The 17,673-nt window shown below is 46.6% G+C and overlaps 2 protein-coding genes across 5 annotated transcripts; one reads left to right on the top strand and one right to left on the bottom strand.

Moving 5' to 3' along the window:
• The first annotated feature begins 122 nt into the window (after window positions 1-122).
• SMYD4 (SET and MYND domain containing 4) lies at window positions 123-6,805 on the top strand. 4 transcript variants are annotated; one of them, XM_074845293.1, is made up of 10 exons: window positions 123-256; window positions 330-477; window positions 662-751; window positions 1,245-2,397; window positions 2,701-2,883; window positions 3,188-3,354; window positions 4,598-4,730; window positions 5,174-5,290; window positions 5,636-5,759; window positions 6,481-6,805. In XM_074845293.1, the coding sequence occupies exons 1-10, from the start codon at window positions 123-125 to the stop codon at window positions 6,629-6,631; spliced, it is 2,400 nt and encodes a 799-aa protein (XP_074701394.1). In that variant the 3' UTR covers window positions 6,632-6,805. The 4 variants fall into 4 exon arrangements, with proteins under 4 accessions (XP_074701394.1, XP_074701396.1, XP_074701395.1 ...); XM_074845295.1 differs by having other exon boundaries at window positions 5,174-5,274; window positions 6,481-6,617; XM_074845294.1 differs by lacking the exon at window positions 662-751.
• Window positions 6,806-7,300: 495 nt separating this feature from the next.
• Window positions 7,301-14,603, bottom strand: SERPINF1 (serpin family F member 1). Its single transcript, XM_074845302.1, has 8 exons — window positions 14,283-14,603; window positions 11,650-11,735; window positions 11,070-11,271; window positions 10,836-10,991; window positions 9,844-10,047; window positions 8,912-9,054; window positions 8,078-8,288; window positions 7,301-7,709 (listed from the first exon to the last, which is right to left on the bottom strand). The coding sequence occupies exons 2-8, from the start codon at window positions 11,725-11,727 to the stop codon at window positions 7,450-7,452; spliced, it is 1,254 nt and encodes a 417-aa protein (XP_074701403.1). The 5' UTR covers window positions 11,728-11,735; window positions 14,283-14,603; the 3' UTR covers window positions 7,301-7,449.
• Window positions 14,604-17,673: the final 3,070 nt, after the last annotated feature.

Raw genomic sequence — 17,673 nt, 5'->3', positions numbered from 1 at the left:
GCGGCGCGTGACCCGGCCGGCGGCAGTACAACGCTCTTATTGGCTGCCCGGCGCCGTACGGCGGAAGCGCTTTGGGGTGTGTTGTGTCGGTGCTGCTGGGCGCCGCCATTGTAGTGCCAGTGATGGCGCTCCCGGCGGAGGAGTGGCGGCTGTACGCCGCCCGGCGCTGGGCCGCGCTGGAGCCGGCCCTGCGGGAGCGGTTGGCGGCGGCGGCATCGCTACACGACACGCTGCGCCTGGGCTGCGGCCTCCTCCGGTGAGCGGTGGGCGGGGTGGAGCGGAGCGGAGCGGGGCGGGCGGTGCGCGAAGCTGACCCCCGTGTCCCGCAGGCCCGAGACGGAGGCGGCGGCTCTGCGGCGGTTGTGCCGCCGGGCGCGCACGGGCAAGGAGCCGGCGGCCGCGCGCTTCTACAGGGAGGAGGGAAACCGGCTGTTTGGCCGCCGCCATTACGGTGCGGCTGCCAGGCTCTACTCGCAGGTAGGTGGGGCGGGGGCAGCCCCGTATGGGCCCCTCAAGGCCTGGGGCCTCCGTCGAAAGCTGAGGGGTGTGAGGGGCGGCTGCCGTGAGGGGATCCTCGGGGAGGAGCGTCCCTCAGCCCCCCACCCCGAGAGGGCCCCGTTGAGAGGCCCATCCTGAGGCAGCAGCTCTCTGGTCTCTGCAGGCGGCATCCCACGAGCTCCCCGGCAGCCCTGAGGTGTCCGTCTGCTTCGCCAATCGCTCCGCTGCCTTCTTCCACCTCGGGTGCTTTGAGGTAAGCGGTGGTGGGGCAGCGGGACCCACGGCAGCCAGCCGCCCCCCACCCTTCTCTGGGTGTGCCCAAGCAAGTCTGTGCACCCAGAGGGTGGCCTGAGGCCTCCTGTGTAGCAAGAGGGGGAATTGGGGCAAGGAAGAGCCCAAACACCATCTGGGGTGTCACTGCACAGTGTTTGCACACAGGGTTCAGGTGGGTGCTTCTGCAAATCCTGCAATAACGGGCATTTGTTTGTTAGAACAGAAGACTGCAGATCAGGTGTGCTCCGAAGCTGTGCTTAGAGCATCCATCATTACTTAAACTTTATGAAGGGGCTTCTGCTTTCCTTCTTGTTTTATGTCAGGAGCTTTATTTGGCCAACACATGGCTGTACACGTGGAATTTGCTGATTACCATTGTCGCATTAAAATATTCTGCATCTTAGATGGAATAAAAGAGCACGAGTCTCAACTGGTTTTCAAGTACGCTTAAAAGGCCTTGTCCTTGTTTCTAGGTCTGTTTGGAAGATATTGCCAGGGCTGAAAGTCATGGTTACCCAGAGAGGCTGCTACCCAAGGTCTTGCTGCGGAAAGCTGAGTGTCTGCTGTGTTTGGGGAAGTTACAGGATGCAGCAGATGCCCTCAGTCTGGTGGAGAATAAAATTGCTATGGATGGGGTCTTGACTAGTCCTGCACACCAGACACTGCTAAAAAAGTTAAGTCAGCTGAAAATTAAATTACGTGAGAAAGAGAGCTGTCCAGAGCCTGCACAAGAAGCCTGTGGTGACACTCAAAGAAAGTTGGAGATCTGGGAAGAGAATGACAGTATTTCAGGTGCATCTTCATCTTTGAGCTTGAATTTTGATACAGAGAGAGGACGTCACTTGGTGGCCTCCCAGGACATCCTGCCAGGACAGAGCCTGTTGAAGGAAGAGGCCTTTGTAAGCGTGCTCTGCCCAGGGGAGAGTCTTCTTCAGCAGGACAGCAGTGAAACACCGTGGGATACTCGAGCCACTAATGCAGATCTTTATTGCCACTGTTGTCTGAGGCAGCTCTTAGCCTCGGTGCCTTGCCGTGGGTGCAGTTACGCAAAGTACTGCAGCCAGACCTGTGCAGATGTGGCATGGGAGCAGTACCACAGGACGGAGTGCTCCCTGGGAGCGCTGCTTCTCACGTTAGGGGTCTTCTGCCATGTTGCCTTGAGGACTGTTCTACTGGCGGGATTCACAGAGGTTCACAGGCTGGTGGAATGGTCTCATGGTGGTGACAAGGACCTTCATAACCCTGAGGCAAGTTGCAAACATCTCAGGGAGGCACCAGCTAGAAAAGCTGGCAGCAGAGATATCCCTGGTTGTAACGACAGTGGTCAGTACCAGAGTTCTTACCAAGCTGTGTTCAACCTTCTGCCGCATGCTGAGAAGCATAGCCCTGAACATAAGTTCCTTTGCATGCTGAGTGTAGTAGCTATATGCAAAGAACTGCAAGAAGCTGGCCTAGAGGCTGCTGTTTTGAATCGGGAATCGTCTGAGAAGTGGTCCAAACTGAAGACATGTGAAAAAACATCGGGTGAATTGTCTCCAGAGCTGCAGACTATGGCAGAAGCGATGCTGAGGCATGTGTTGCAGCTGCAATGTAATGCACAAGCAATCACTGTAATGCAGGAGTCGGGTAAGATAAAAACTTCTAACCCCTCTGTTGTCGTTGCTCATCTAGCTTGTGTGGAGAGATTGAATTACCAGTTGTAAAAAGCTCCCATTGCAGATGGGAATGACTTGTTTAAAATTTAATGGCCTGTCCCATGCTGGCCTGTTCTTTGGTGCACATGTAGAGGGTATTTAGCTATTATTTATTGCAGGAATATATCAGAAACCTTTCTACTGCTATCTGCAGCTGGTCACAGTGCTTGTTGCATAAGTTGCGTGGGTTACTGAGCATTCATTCTCAACCTACTTGTTTTTCCTCTGTCTTCAGGGTCCGGAGATGGTGCTGTTGTAAATAAGAAGCCTGTGCGCCTGGCGACAGCCTTCTTTCCTGTCCTCAGCCTTCTGAACCATTCATGCTGTCCCAATATCAGCGTGTCATTTAGTGGGACAGCTGCCACTGTCAGGGCATCACAGCCAATCCCAAGCGGCCAAGAGATTTTCCATTGCTATGGTAAGTATTAACTCTCTGCTTGTCTCAAGGCACAGACATCCTTTCACCTCTACTTGGCATGCTAACTGATTGCTATTAATATCATAATTTCCAGTATAATGTTGCTTAGAGTCTATGTGTAAGCCTTGATCAAAGATATCAACGTAAGATTTTATCTCCCCAGCCCATTGTTAAATTTTCGCTCTCCAGTTATGTCCTCTCCAAAAGATGATGTGTCTAGTCTCAATTATAACAAAGATAGGTTTAGTCTGATTTTAAGAACTGTACCTGTTTAGAGATTTCTACCCTTGCCATCCCTTTGCAGGGCCTCACCGCTGTAGAATGAAGGTGGCTGAGAGACAACAGCTTCTCAGTCAGTATTTCTTTGAGTGTCGCTGTCAGGCGTGCCTTGATGAGTTAGAGTCTGATGTCAGGAGTGTGGTGTCCATGAGAAACTCATTCTGCTGTCCTAGCTGCCGGGCTCCAATGCAGGTAGTTCTTCCATAGTTATGACTGTATAACTTATCGGGATTTGTAATGTTTGGGTCTCGGGGAAAGTTGTTACAGGACTGTTGTGGCTTAATCCCAGCTGGGAACTAAGCACCACACAGCCTCTTGCTCTCTCTCCCGCCCCCAGCGGGAGGGGGAGAGAATTGGAAAGAAAAACTTGTGAGTTGAGATAAAGACAGTTTAATAGGACAAGAAAGGAAGAAAATAATAATGAAAGAATTAAAATATACAAAACAAGTGATGCATGATGCAATTGCTCATCACTTGCTGACCGATGCCCAGCCAGTTCCTGAGCACCAGCCCCGTGCCAGCTTTCCCCCCAGTTTATATACTGGGCATGACGTCCTGTGATATGGAATATCCCTTTGGCCAGCTGGGGTCAGTTGTCCTGCTGTGTCCCTTCCCAGCTTCTTGTGTCCCTCCAGCCTTCTCGCTGGCAGAGCATGAGAAGCTGAAAAGTCCTTGATTTAGTATAAACACTACTTAGCAACAACTAAAACATCAATGTGTTATCAACTTTACTCTCCCACTAAATCCAAAACACAGCACTGTACCATCTACTAGGAAGAAAATTAACTGTATCCCAGCCGAAACCAGGACAAGACCTCAGTCTGTGATCTCTGCTCAGAAGACAAAAGCCCCTGTAGAGTCAAGACAGTATCTCACTGTTCTTAGCAGCTTTCTTGTAATGTTCTTGTATGTCAGTGTTCTAGCATTGTAGGGAAAATAATGCCTTTAACAGCATGTTAAAATCCCTTTGAACTTGCTGAAGGAACTTCAGAATATCAAGGCTGTGAGGGAGATATTTAGGACAGAAAATGGAGGCCTGGAGTCTAGAACAGAAGGTGTACGGACAGGAGGTGTACGGACAGGGTCTGTATGTAGAGAGAGTCACACTGCAGTTCACAGGATGTAAATGAAAACAGCATGTAGTATGGGTTAGATGGGGAAAAATCAACACAGTATGTATTTTGTATGAACATTAGTTGTGTATCACATGACCCTGCTTTGGCCTAATCTATAGCTCACACAGTCGTAGCTATTCCTGGAAATTTCTCATAAAATCGAATAAGCTAAGAGCAGTTTACAAGCAAGTCACTTTGTTTAATGAATGCAACTGAGAAACAGCTTAGCATCTCTATAACACAATACAGAGATAACGGAGATGGAAAGTAAGTGTTGAGTTGAACGTGAGCAGGAATGATCACAGGGATGATTTCCACAGGGGGAAGACATGCTTTGTTGTTCAAATGAAGCTTGTGCAGTCTCAGTCAGCAGCGAGAGCCTGTCGTGCCGTTTACGGGACCTTCAGCAACAAATCAAGAAAGCGTTAGAACTGCTAAGAGACAGGAAGGCTGGTAAGGCTCAGCTTTCTGCTTTAAGGTCAGCAGCTAATGAGTACACATCGGGAGACGGTAGCTCTAGCCATGAGATGGCACTGTTGCTCGTGCAGTTGGGGTCCTCTGGCATGCAGCCTGGTGTCCCTGGGGACCTGAGCTTTAGGGTTTTTTATACCCCTGATCCGGGTGTTAATCTAAGTCACACGTTGTTCTGTAGTAACTAAAAGAACTCAGGGTAGCATGGGAGTTACGCATTCCCAGGCCTTGCTTTCCTGGAGTGAGTCAGGCCAACGCTGCCTTAGAGTACACAGGTTTGCAGGTGAGGTCAGTGTTGAATTCTAACCAAATCCAAATCTAGCTGTGTAAGATGCAAAGATGAAATTGGACTGATTTTATTTCATGGACCATGGAAAGCTGGAGGCTGGCCAGTAGGATGAATTTTATACCCTGTTTTGTTATAGATCAGGCTATCAAAATGCTGCTGAAGTGTCAAATGGATGCTGGAAACTTCTTGTCTCCAGAGCATTTGCTGATGGGAGAGATGGAGGATCATCTGGCACAGGTCTATGCTACTCTTGGTATGGTATTATCTTCTCATTATCTTTCGTTTTCTGAACTTTGAATTTAACATGACTAGCCTTTTCTCTGACTAGTCCTTTCATTTTTCTCCTACTGCACTTCTCTAGTTTTGACAGCAGGGCTCTTGGAATGACTACTTTAGCCAAAACTGCATTCCCAGCAGCCAGTGAACAATAATGTGATCTCATGTTCTTCTAGATTCCCTGTCCTGGTTCTGAGGTCAGCATCCTCACAAAAATGCTGTGGACATAGTTCATCACATTTTGCATAACGTGGTGGCAGTAGCTCTAGAAAGTGTTTACTCATGACTCATTTTTTGGTTTGGTTTGTTTTTTTCCCGTCAGGGAAGTGGCAGGAAGCAGCCAGACACCTGGAGAGGAGTATTGAGATTGTGGAAATGCATCACGGGCCATCGAGTATAGAAATAGGTCATGAACTTTTCAAGCTGGCACAAATTCTCTTCAATGGGTAAATTTGCTTTCATTCTCTGTCCCTTCCCTGCACGACTCCTGTGTGTCTGACACAGTATCATGGCCAGTGGTCCTTGGCACCTTGCAGGGTGTCTCACAGGACCGTGGGCAGTCTGGCACAGGTACAGCAGTTGGCCATTACTCAAATGCAAGTTCATTAACCCCACTGGCGTTCACTTATATCTCATGACTCTCTTTGGACCCATCTCTCTGCTTTGTGCCTGTCTATTCTTTTCTTCTCCCTGGCTTGATTATTCCCTGTCCTATTGTGTTATTTTGACAACTAGTCACCCTTGATGTTTATACCTCCATTGTATAATGTTGCTGACATCTTTTCAAAGGAAGAAATAAAATCCCCTTGCTCTACTTTGGCTCTCTTTTGGCAATCAGATCCCCTGACCGCTTCTGAAAATCTTATCACAACACCTCCCTCTAACTGAATTAATTTTAGCGGGCGCTGCAGTGAGGAAGTAGTGGGTACCTATACTCAAAGATTATGTTTTAAGTTTTTGTCCATCTCCTTACCTTTTTTTCCCTCCCATCCTCCCTTTGCAGCTGAAGTGCACACTATTTGCCTGGTGCTGAAAGGCAGTGGAGGGCTGCCTCTGTACCCATGAACAGGTTCAGATTTTTGTTGTGGAGGGATTAAAGGTTGTGTAAGTCAAGGAGCTGAATGAAAGTATTTTGTATACTCTATTCTTCTTCTCTTCCTATTTCAGATTTGCAGTTTCTGAAGCTCTGAGCACGATTCAAAGAGCAGAGGAGATTTTGTCAGTGCACTGTGGTCCTCAGAGTACTCAGATCCAGGAACTACAAGAGATGAAGACCTGTCTGTCAGAGCTTCCCAAAAGCATCCTTCAGAGGACTTAATTTCCCTGTCAAAGGAAGCTGCAATGTGATCTTTCATCAAAGCTAAGTTTCATGTGGTAAGGTAGTCATGCAGTACAAGCTGGAAAATCATGTGTAATGATTTGATAAAAACTTGAATGAAATCTGAAATGCTCTTTAGTGAGACTGTTGTAAATAAAATGACCAATTCTAACATGAGGGGTCTGTGTGTGGTATGGTGGGAAGAGATGCTGTTGTATAATTTCTGCATGTGGGTTTGAAGCAAATGTTTGAGATGCTTGTGTATGTGTGTGTGTTTCTAGAGATGTGCATCTCCCATGTGTGGTACCCTGATGGTTATGAACCTGCAGTCATCCAGACCTCGCTGCCTTTTATTTCTAATGCTGTGAAGATCTTTTCTCCTTGCCAGCGTGGAACGTAAATGGTTGGAATGGGTGCGGCAGCAGGCTGGTACAAGCTCTAAGAGGGAGCACTGCAGAACTTGGAGGGCTACCAGTGCAGACCTGTCAGCAATGAGGGATCAGTATAAACAACTGGTGTCAGTTTGGAAGACAGGGTAGGGAAAAACTCAGTATACACTAGGTGATGCATATAGGACAGAGAACCGTATTGTGGCTCATCTGGGGAAAATGGGGGTGTGAAGGCATGATGTCGGCAGACAATCTTTCAAGGGAGAATACTGGGGCTTGCTGAGATTAATAGCAAAAGCTCTTTTATTGCAGCATGAAGGCATAAGACTTGCAAGTTGTGTCTTTGTGCAGCAGAGCAGGGAGCCAGTATCCCTCCCAGTACTACCCTTTCCATTTGGGCCCTACCATTGCAGATTACTGTGAAGGGATCTAAACGCTCCTGGGGTCCAGGATCTTGCCAATGAAGAGGAGGGTTCCAGTGATATCATCTCGCAGTACAAGAAGGAAAGGTCTGTCCACGTGATATTCTATGGGGAAGGTCAGACGAGCAGCATTCACCCCAGGATTTGGTGTGGATCTTTCCCCATCTTCACTAAGCTCCAGAATTGCCTTGTGTTGCACATGAGATAGCTTAATAGGTTTGGCAGAAATCTTGGTGAAATCAGGTGATGTGAAAAGTGATTGGAGCCCTGGAGGAAAGAAAGAAAATTCCATTAGCTGAAAGCATGGATTGCAGGTAGGGGAGCAGTACTGCTAATGCTGTGATCCAGAAGGGCACGTAGCTGCTCTGGTTTATTGGGGAAACAGGGAGAAGAAGCTTACATCTGTTTGTACTGAGCTTCTCACTCTCAGTAGTTTTGTATGAGCTTGGTGGAAAGATGTGATAAAAAGTTGAGGAGTCCTGGACCAAGGTGATTTAGTTGCTGGTGACATCTCTACAGACTGACAGCACGACCTAACTAATAACCCACCAGCTTCATATTCTTCTGAGAGCAGGAAGCAACTTGCCCACTGCTTTGAGCCCTGGCAGTCTGTAGAGGGGGTGTGATGTACATACTTGTCTCCTTTAGCGTGCTGCCAAGTGCCTCCTCATAGTTCAGCTTTAGTCTGGGCAAGCTTAGCACAGCGTGAACTGTCTTCAGCTCCTTGTCCACATCGTGGACAAACTCAGAAGTAAGGCTTTCCTCAATCAGAGTCATATTCTGGGTCACCTTCGTAGGCAGGAAGAACATGGCACTGATTCCCTCTGTCAGTGGCAGCTGGGCAATCTGGAAGGCCAGTTAGAAATAAGAAAGGGTCACATCAATAATAAACCGTTTTACCCATCCCATACCAGGCACAGGCCTGAATCTCAACTGCCTGGTCAGCCTTCCCAGCTAACATTTGGTGGTCTTCCCTGTTTGCTTTTATCGGATGCGATGCTTCCTGACCCCTCTGGCACCCGGGCTTTCATCAACCCGTGCTGCGCTCTTTCTGCTGTTCCATGGCAAGCGCTCTCCCTCACCTCTTGTATCCTTTAACGGGCTGCAGTATTGCTCTTGGGGATTCTCAGCTGGAACACCTTTGAGCTCATGCTACAGTGAAAGATTTGTTGAAAGAGGTAGAGATGAAAAGTTTTGAGGAGTGTGCCCTGCCCTTCTTGCCCAACTTTAGGTCAAGCAATACAGGCTAACAGGACCTGTGCGTTATTTAAATTCTGGACTGCTTGTCACATAGAATATCCTACTTCTACATTTGCTAAGAATCAGCATGCTGTCTTTCAAAGTAGGGATTGCAAAACCAGCCTGATGGGAGGAGCAAGGCTGTCTTCTGGAATGGGTTAACAGGTAGGTGTAGCTGAGCCTGTTCCTCAGTAGGTTTAAGAGATCTTGTGCAATATTTGCTGTCTGACCTTGCAGTTGAGTTCGGAGTCAAAACCGTATCGCAGTATGGCTTTGGGGTCTGACATCATGGACACCTTCACAATTCTGTCCTCATCCAGATGGAAGTCCTTCAGGGCAGTCTTTTTGGTGTCAAACTTGGTTTTCCATGTCCCTATTTTTTAAAAGATAAAATGGAGGATTTCCTGGAATAATAGCATATGAAACCAGGTTTGGGTCTGTGGCTGAGTAATCTTGAGCTTTATATATAGCGTATTTGTGCTTTAGGAGTTGAGGCATAACTGAATGATGGTAGAAATGGAAATAGATTGGAGCTACTGATTTACTGCCACTCTTTGGCCCCTCCTTTGCATCTGAGAATTGGCTAAATGGGAAATAAAAAAATCAAGCCAGTGTATGGGTGGAGTAGCTGTTGGGAAGTTGATGTCTACTTATGTAATTACAAAACTATTTTAAAGGGTAACAATTGTGTCAATGCATATAAAGTGCTTCTCTCCCCACCCTTTATTTTGCTCCTTGTTTCTAAGCAATAATTCTCCATGACGCTGGTTTACAGCATGTTCTAGAATCTCTCTAGTATCTCCCTCCATTCCCTCTACAGTGATGAAAAGGCTCAGTATACTGTTAATGCTGTGCCTTCCCTAGATGGTAATGTTCTGTCCCTTGCTGTGGAGTTTTGTGAGCTTAAACTTTCTTCTCTGGTCTCTTACTGCAAACAGCCCAAGACTCAGCTTCCCAAGAGTAATAATCCCTCCCTCAAGGACTATTTCTGTTCAGGTAGTGTCCATTTTTTCTTCTTTACTAAACGTTCTCAAACACTTTTTTCTTACACTCTTGTCTCCTTGACAGTCCGTTTGCTCTATTGGAAGTGAGCGTTCCCTCACACCTGTTCTAACACATGCGTAATAGACCCTCTCTGTAACCAAGTACACAACGTCCTTACCCTTGTAGGAAGCAGCCCCAGCAAGGAGAATACTGACGTCTGCGGGCACGTCCTTCATAAACCGCATAATCCTGCCCTTTGTCTGCTGCCGTACCCAGTTGTTGATTTCTTGGAGGTCTAACTGGGTATTGCCACTTAGTGCCCTTGGACGCATCTTGTAGGACTTCTCTAGTTGGCTGTGAAAACCAGGCTTCACCCTCAGTCCTGGGGAACAAAAACATCGATATTGCAGCTAGCTCCCTTATCAAAACAATCTCAAGGCAGCAGATTGCAATCAAAAGCCCAGCAGCAGTTCTCTCGTAAAACTTCTGTGGCTGTGTGTGTACAGAAACCTGCTTTGAAGAAGAATGACTGAAGGCACATCGAGGAAACCGATCCAAATCCTATAGCCACCCATGCTGGAGAATGGGATAACTCTCTTCTGAAAAGTAAAGAAAGGAGATAAGAACAGAAGGTTTGGACACAGCTATTCCTACATCAGTCTTTCTTCTTTCTCCAGCTTGCTTTATGAGTGCCGCTTACTCAACCTATTGGATTCTTGGAACCAGCAGGTTCCAAAAGATAGCTCTTAGCTTTCTCAGCAGATGTTTATTGCATGCTGAAAGTAGACATTTCAAATAGTTCTGCAAGGAATTAAGCAAAGGAATATGGCTGAATGCTATCACAAATTGAAAATGTGATTTGTAGTTCCTGGAAGTTAGCAACACCTGCCAGAAAACCTAGAGTGAAAGAAGAATTCTCAGCAATTCTAGGTCTTCCACATGTTAGCTGCTCTGTCACCAGTGTCTCTGTGTGCATAAGTCTGGTCTTTTATTTCTGTGCGCACAAACTTTCCAGGCTTTTTCTGGAGCAGCAACAGCATTCCATGCACTGTCTGCATCCTGGCTCAGTGGTATGTCAGAGCCAAAGCTGTTTGTGTGATGTTATTCAGTATGTTCTACCTGCTTCTAGTATTTAGGTAAAATTTGATAGAGGGGAAGAAGGACTTTTACTTTTCTCCAAGATGATACGGGAGGCACTTTTCATGCTCTTCTCTGGTGCAGTCATGCTGGTCAGTAGGTCCTTGTAAGTGTTGTGGACCTCAGCTTTGTTAAGCAGATCATAGAAGAGAGCACGAGAAATCACATCTTCTGTTCTTTCTCCAGCCCCTGGCAACAACAAGGGCAACAGTATGAGGGAAGGCTGTCAGGCCAAACAGCACATGAGGAAAAGGGGCGAGAACTCACCAAGCGAGAGACCAGAAAGTGCCGTAGCCAGGCTGAATGGAGACAGTAGCACATTGGCAGTGGCTGTCCGGCTAGATTGCTGACGGTACAGGTCGTAGCCAAAGTTGGAGACTGCAGCTGCCAGCTTGTTTACAGGGCTCTTATAGAACGGATCTTCCTCTTCGACCTCGCCAGCGTTCGCTCCATCAGCAGTGGCAGAGTTCTAGCAGGTACAGGGTTAGACTTTGGTTAGACTTGCAGTCTACAAGGGCAGGTACAGTTGTGATAAACATTTCAAAGGCAAGCAGTCCTATGATCTACAGAAATACTGGCTTAGCAACAGTTACTTTACTTTAAAGTGTTGCAGTAAAGCTGAAGGCAGCACTCGGATTGAAATCCACTATTCCTGCTTCACGGTCATCCCCTGATGTAACTACTGTGGTTTTATCTAGGTAAAGCAGGAGTTAGTCTCATTATGTTGCTAAGTAAAATCCTAGTAACTTAGGAGGGTAGTGCTTAATCCTTCCGTAAGATTCTCTAAAATTAAATTGCTTGCTCTGAGTATCTCTCCCTCATTCTCTGCATGTTGTCTCCTACTCACCTGCTCAGTAGCTGAATTCTGGGATCTGCTTGGGACAGTTAAGAGACCCAGGAAAAGGAGAACCACTGGAATCTGCATGCCTGAACCTACAGAGTAAGAACATGACAGAGGCAGTGTGAGCAACTGAGCAAATATATCTCTACCACTACTCTTCGGTGTATCTGGTTGTGACAGGAACTGCAATGACGCATGCTGCTGCTTGTCTTTCCCAGCTGTGAAACACACACCTGATCTTAGCTGGGTTTTCTTCTTCTCTGGTTTGAAGTATTCAGCCAGCCTGGCCCCGATGACTTTAAACTTGGGCAAGCGCACATGGCTGGGTGTGCCTGAGCACAAAAGCAGATGTGTGTGGCCCAAACCACACTGATGCTGGCAGTTACTGAGTGCCAAGGTCAAGAAAAGCACTAAATGGCATCTTCTGAGTTTCAGACTTAAAACAATGCAATACTTCATTTATAAAAGGTAGTAAATCCATGTTGTTGAATGGGGCAGAAGGCGAAACTGAGTGGTTGCTGCTCTGCTGTACAAGTTACCTGCCTCAGGCAGTAGTTTGTCATGTTTCTTGTGTCTGCGTGAACCTGGAAGGCTGTACAGCCTGTGTGTGTCCTTTGCTTCTTATTTGCAGTTCGATAAAGTAAAAGTAGAAGAGCTTTCTTAAAAGACAGTAAGGAAAGGGGCTGGGAGTAAATACCTAACGCTGGGCCAGATCTAGAGAAGTGAAAGACAGAGCTTGGCTTATTCAACATTTTTAATGGAGGTGAGAGAAAAGTGCCGAACTCCCCAAAGCTGTTCCTTCTCTGGAATCCACTTTTAGTCATTCCAATATTGGCGTATGTGGCCCTTCCAGACAGATCTGTCTGGTCCAAAGGGCAGTGTGTAACCCAGGGTTTCACTGCGGGTAAACCAGAGCTACTGCAGTAAGTGTCATGCCCCCGAGAACAGACGCCACTGAGGCTGGTCTGAAGCAATGTTTATATAGATTCCCAGAAATTAAAGGAAGAGGGTTGTATTTAACTAACCCCTGTGATCCAGGCATCCAGTGAAGTAGGATAAAGAACATGTGTTTCAGATTAACTTCAGCTATAAAGAAAACATGCCTGCTGGTAGAAATACAACTTAAAGCCACGTGGCTACAACAGCCCCAGTTCAGGACCCAGTCTGTTCAGGCAGAGGTTCTACTTCAGTGAAAGGCAGCTCACTGTTTCCCTCTCCTGCCAAAACCCTTTTCTTCTGCAGGTAGTTCTGCCTTGGAGAAAAAGGTGTCGCAGTGGAGGCTTTAAGTTTTCATCTATGTTTAGACAGCGTAACACAGAAGTGGTACCCTCTTTTCCCTGTGCGCTTGCATCCTGTGACCTCCCGCTATCCGAGCTGCCGAGTGGATGAGGTATTCTGGTGCAGAAGATGTGTATCAAGAGGATTTACTATACTAGAACAAACCGATGCACTTGGTGGTACGATTGTGGATATGATGTTGGGATTGCTTATATCACTGCAGAGCTTTACAGTGAATAGGCACCATGCTGAAAGAGAGATGATAGAAGCCCTGCATGAGTCTTAAGTTAAACAGATCTTAGTGAGGGCTTTGTGAGGATGCCTGCACCAAGCAGTACTCTTGCATGCTGAGCGGAAGAGGTTTGGCCCAGTCTACTTTAGATGAAGGTTTTCCATGGAGCATAACCTTTCCTCTGGAGAAAAAAAAAAAAAAAAAAAAAAAAAAATCTCAACACAACCTCTGCTTCCAACTACACTGAGCTCCTGGGAGCATGAGAGCGGAGATTGGTTTTGCAGATTTTGTATTGTTTTTGCCAGTACTGTCACCAGCTTCATATTTCTCAAACTTTGCCAAAAAGCAATTTCCATTTTAGAAAGACAAAGCCTTTTGCGTTTGAATTGGCCTGAACATCTGGATTCTATTTGCATGTCTCTTAGCACACAGCCAAAAATGCAGAGAAAAGAATTTGGTTGGAGCAGAGGTGGGATGGTTTCAGGCATGATTTTAAAATCTGTGGCTGCCTTTAAAGAGAATAGAAGGAGCAACAGCATGCAGCATGTGATGTTACAGTTAGGAAGGTACAGGAAGAAAACTTTGAGAAATGAGCTGAGAAGGAACTTTGTGTCTGGGAGTTGTCTGTGGAAGGCCTGCAGGTGCAAAGGAAGTATTTTGCTTTCCATCTATAGCGGTACAAGTCTCACATCATTTATAAACATTTCTGATTTTAGGGTGCTATGAAACATCACCCACGAGTTCAGACTGCTCGCTGTGATTGCTCAACCCCACAGCACTAACTCCTGAAGCATCTTGCAACCACTAGCTCTAGAGGATTTGACTATCACCAAAATTGTTACCATCACACAGAAAAAGCATGTTCCCAGCTGCAACACAGATGCTAGAAGGGCAGAAAACCACCCCAATTCCCAAGCACAGTTCAGTCCCGGAGGCAACGAGGTGCCCTAGGATGCTGGTGGCTCCCAGCCCTTGGTGAGATCTCTCATTTGGTGGGAATCCCACCCTTTAACACCTGCAGAAGAACCTTCCTTCCTGTTTCCCAGGTCCTCTGAGAGCTCCCCAGCCTCAGCCCCTGTCCCCTGCTCCCCTCGCCGCTGGCAGTGAGCAAGGGTGAGCTGCCCCTTACCTCGGGCTCCTCTCGGCCGGCTCCCAGCGGGTGCGAATCGGGGACACTGTGGGTTTGGTGCAGCCACTTCTGCTTTTTGCTGCTTCCCCCAGCCCAGCCTTCGGCAGGCTTCAGGTTACAGCTTCCCAGGGCTCTCTTAAAGTGCTCTGCTCCCATTTTCTGCTGCTGCCACCCTCCTGCTGAATTGCACTAACTTTTTAACCCTGCCCTCCAAAACAAATGTGCTCCCTGTGATAAGGGCGGGAGAGGCAGATGCTCCCTGCCCTGTTTGAGCAAGTCTTTTATCCCTGCAGTGTTGCTGCGTGTCACATGAGGGAATTTCTTCTGTCTCAGAGGTATGGTTAATGCAGCAGTGTTTAATGGATTTATGGATTTATGTCTGAGATTTAATGGAGAGACTTGTAAAGTGGAAGCAGGATTCTGTTGCTGTTTAAAGCAGTTAAGGGGAAGCGGTTCAGAAGTGGTTCTATCCAGTGATTAGTTACTAGTTAACAAGAAGTTATTAACGTAACTGTCTTAAAGTTTTTGGCTGAAAAGAGAGAGGCTAAAAAGCCAAGGATTCTTGGTAAAAAAGATGAATTAACAGAATGTTCTAAGAGCTTACAGAGTGATAAATGATCTGGAGAGGGGAAAGGGCAGAGGGGTTTCATTATTTTTTGCAATAGAATACTCTGTGGAGCACCCATCAGTGCACATTTAAATCAAGAGAGTGTATTTTTCGTAAGTATTAAATTGTAGAACTCATTGTAACTAGATATTGCAGAAGGTGAAAGATAAATAGATTTGGGAGGAAAAAAAACAACCCAAACCAAATTAGTGGAAGACAGGACCATTGAAGGCTGACAATGGTCGGATGTAACATCAGGCTCAGCAGCTGGGCAATACAGAGAACAGTTGTTTTTCCTTGTTGCTGGTCATTCTTGGCTTTTTTTCCCCCAGTCATTTGTTACAGAATACTGGGCTAAGTGGACACATAGCTAACCTGATCCCAGGCAGCTGTTTGTCTGCTTGGAAATGCTGAGAGTAAATTGTAGCCAGTAATGTCAGTGCCCCCGGTCTAGGCTTGCACTGGGACGTCACCTTTTGGGGCTGCCAGCCTCGCCACTAACGGGTAATAAGGAGTTACTCATACATGATGGCACTGAGCTCATACAGTCCCTCAGCAAAGAGGGAAGGATGGTTTTAGAGAAGCATTAGCTGCAGGTTTTGCAAGCTGGAAAAGCAAATCAGGTAGCCTGCCCTGTGATTAGTCAGTGCTTCAAAGGTGACTCTTTCTAACAAGAAGAGTCACAGCCCTGTGTTCAACTGCTGCTCAGCTGGCTCTGTGAGAAATCATCTGCAGAGAGATGTTTGTACTTAGTCTTCCATCATTGGCCCAAGAATAGGGGTGTTGGCTGCGGAGACATCTTCTGGTGGTTTTCATCTCTTTTTGATACCTAATTTGTGGTATTAAAATGCCCTTTATGGAAGGACCACTAGAGGAGTTTTTACATCTCGTCTGTATCTTCATGTGAAAGCCCATCTGTTTAAATACAGCTTTGGTTTTAAACCTTTTAAATCAGATTGGCAGTTGTATAGAATGCTATTATAGACCAAAGCCAGCTTTATTCCTGTAGGTGAAGGGTATCCCTGAAACGGTGCATTATACTTATCTAACTAGATACAAGGGCTTAAATCAGTTTTGTTAAATCAAAACATTTTACTGTTGTTCTGGTTTGGGTTCAAGACAGCAGGCAATATGCTGTCTGAACAGTGTTCACCTCTGCTATGGAAGTACTGATCACGTTCATGTGAATTTGCTCTACTAAGGAAAAACACATCTAATATTAAAGAAATTGAGCCTTATTTGATATTCTCAGCCAGTGGTGCAGATGAGCTGTAGAGCAGACGCCTTGTGCTAGTCATGTCTTTTCAGAATAGAGCTCAGTCAAAATGAAAGCTTAGCAAAGCAAAGTTGGAAATTCCTGAGCAGAGACATTAATATTACTTTGCATTTTACAAACTGCCTCTTCTGGAGAGTCGGTGGAGTGAAAGAGAGTCTTAAGGTTGGTGTAACTGATCGTTTGTTGAGCAAAGCACAGTTACGGAGGGCTGCTGTACTGTCAAATAAGATGAAATTAATAGTTTGACAAGAATAGCTTGGAGGAGGAGGGATGGCAGAAAGATGGAAAATAGGAAATAAGAACCAAAGCTGTTGGGAAACTGAGAATGAGGGGAAAAAACTTTATAGAAGAGGGTGAGCTGGAGGGCAGAGGTGTGAAAAGGAAGAGTTGCACTTCAAATTTTGCACAGGTTGCAACAGGGTGGCATTCAGGGAGGTTAGTGCTGAGGTTGCAGTAGCCAAAGCAAGACTTACCTAAGGCGTGGGATGGTATTTCTGAATGTTAGGAGTGAATCTGTATAAATAAATAAGCTAAAATGTTCCCTGTGGGCTAGAGCTATGCCCTCATAGTAGGGCTGAATTTTTGTGGGTTTACTTGTTAAAATTATATGGCCCTGTAATTACACCCTCTTTTTGAAGGGTACGTGTCACTGCATTGGTTAGAGGGGTAGACATTATCTTTAGCTGTTCTTCCCCTTTTAGACTGCAAGAAATGTGTAATTGCAGGTTTGAGCCAGGACTTTTTATTCCCCAAAGTCTCCTGCATCCCTGAAATTCATGGTTAGTGAGTCAGTCCTTCTCTTATTCCAGCAGATGGTGCAGACTATTCAGGGACGGAGGCTCCCAGAAGCATTCTGCTCCTTCCTTTGAGGGAAGGCAGTCTTCCCAAGTGAGGAAAACACTGCCAGAAGGATGGCCCTTGTGCTCTGTAACTGCTATTTCACAAAAACAGAGTACCATCCTTTTTTACCAGAAGCTGAGGGAGGTCGGAAGCAAAATCTACTACGGACAGCAGTTGTTTTGTACAGAAATAGCTGCAGCATGGCAGGCTACGGCGAGTTAGGCTAATATTTTTAAGTGGTAGGATGGCTCGCTTGGGTGGAGGGGTTCCCAAGAATCTTTCATGGTAGCTCATTTCAGACAGGCACTGCTGTATCAGAACAAGGATCCAGGGAGCTGTGCCCATCTCGGACAAAAGCGAAGCTGTAACGGGACATTGCTTCTTGCCAGAACAGGGCAAAAGCAGCGACATTCAGCTACAAGTGTCAAAACCTGCCCCTCCTTCCCCTGGAAGCTCTCCCAACCATCAACAGCATTGTGCTGTGGAGCCAGGAGTATCCCAGCAGATAGCAGATGCCAGATCAGCACCTTTCAATCTCCTAGTAGGTGCCAGCGGTGGTCAGGTTTTGCCCAAGAGAAAGGTTAAGGACTGTCACCTCCCTACTTACCACTGCATTGCTGCTCACAGGCAAAATACCCTCCTGTCCCTCTGCCACTAAGCTCATGCCC

The sequence above is a fragment of the Strix aluco genome, chromosome 19, assembly GCF_031877795.1.
Source record: "Strix aluco isolate bStrAlu1 chromosome 19, bStrAlu1.hap1, whole genome shotgun sequence".
Lineage (NCBI taxonomy): Eukaryota > Metazoa > Chordata > Aves > Strigiformes > Strigidae > Strix > Strix aluco.
Note: the sequence above shows the minus strand (reverse complement) of the source record. Positions and strands in the feature narration are given on the sequence as shown.

What these genes read in the sequence shown, in the direction of transcription:
- SMYD4 (XM_074845293.1), top strand. Translation starts at nt 123, where the DNA reads ATGGCGCTCCCGGCGGAGGAGTGGCGGCTGTACGCCGCCCGGCGCTGG. An exon ending in GCTAAGAGACAGGAAGGCTG is followed by an intron (nt 4,731 to 5,173) that starts GTAAGGCTCAGC and finishes GTTTTGTTATAG; the next exon opens with ATCAGGCTATCAAAATGCTG. An exon ending in GCACAAATTCTCTTCAATGG is followed by an intron (nt 5,760 to 6,480) that starts GTAAATTTGCTT and finishes TTCCTATTTCAG; the next exon opens with ATTTGCAGTTTCTGAAGCTC.
- SERPINF1 (XM_074845302.1), bottom strand. Translation starts at nt 11,727, where the DNA reads ATGCAGATTCCAGTGGTTCTCCTTTTCCTGGGTCTCTTAACTGTCCCA. An exon ending in CCGTATCATCTTGGAGAAAA is followed by an intron (nt 10,048 to 10,835) that starts GTAAAAGTCCTT and finishes TTTGTTCCCCAG; the next exon opens with GACTGAGGGTGAAGCCTGGT. An exon ending in TGGGGCTGCTTCCTACAAGG is followed by an intron (nt 9,055 to 9,843) that starts GTAAGGACGTTG and finishes TTTAAAAAATAG; the next exon opens with GGACATGGAAAACCAAGTTT.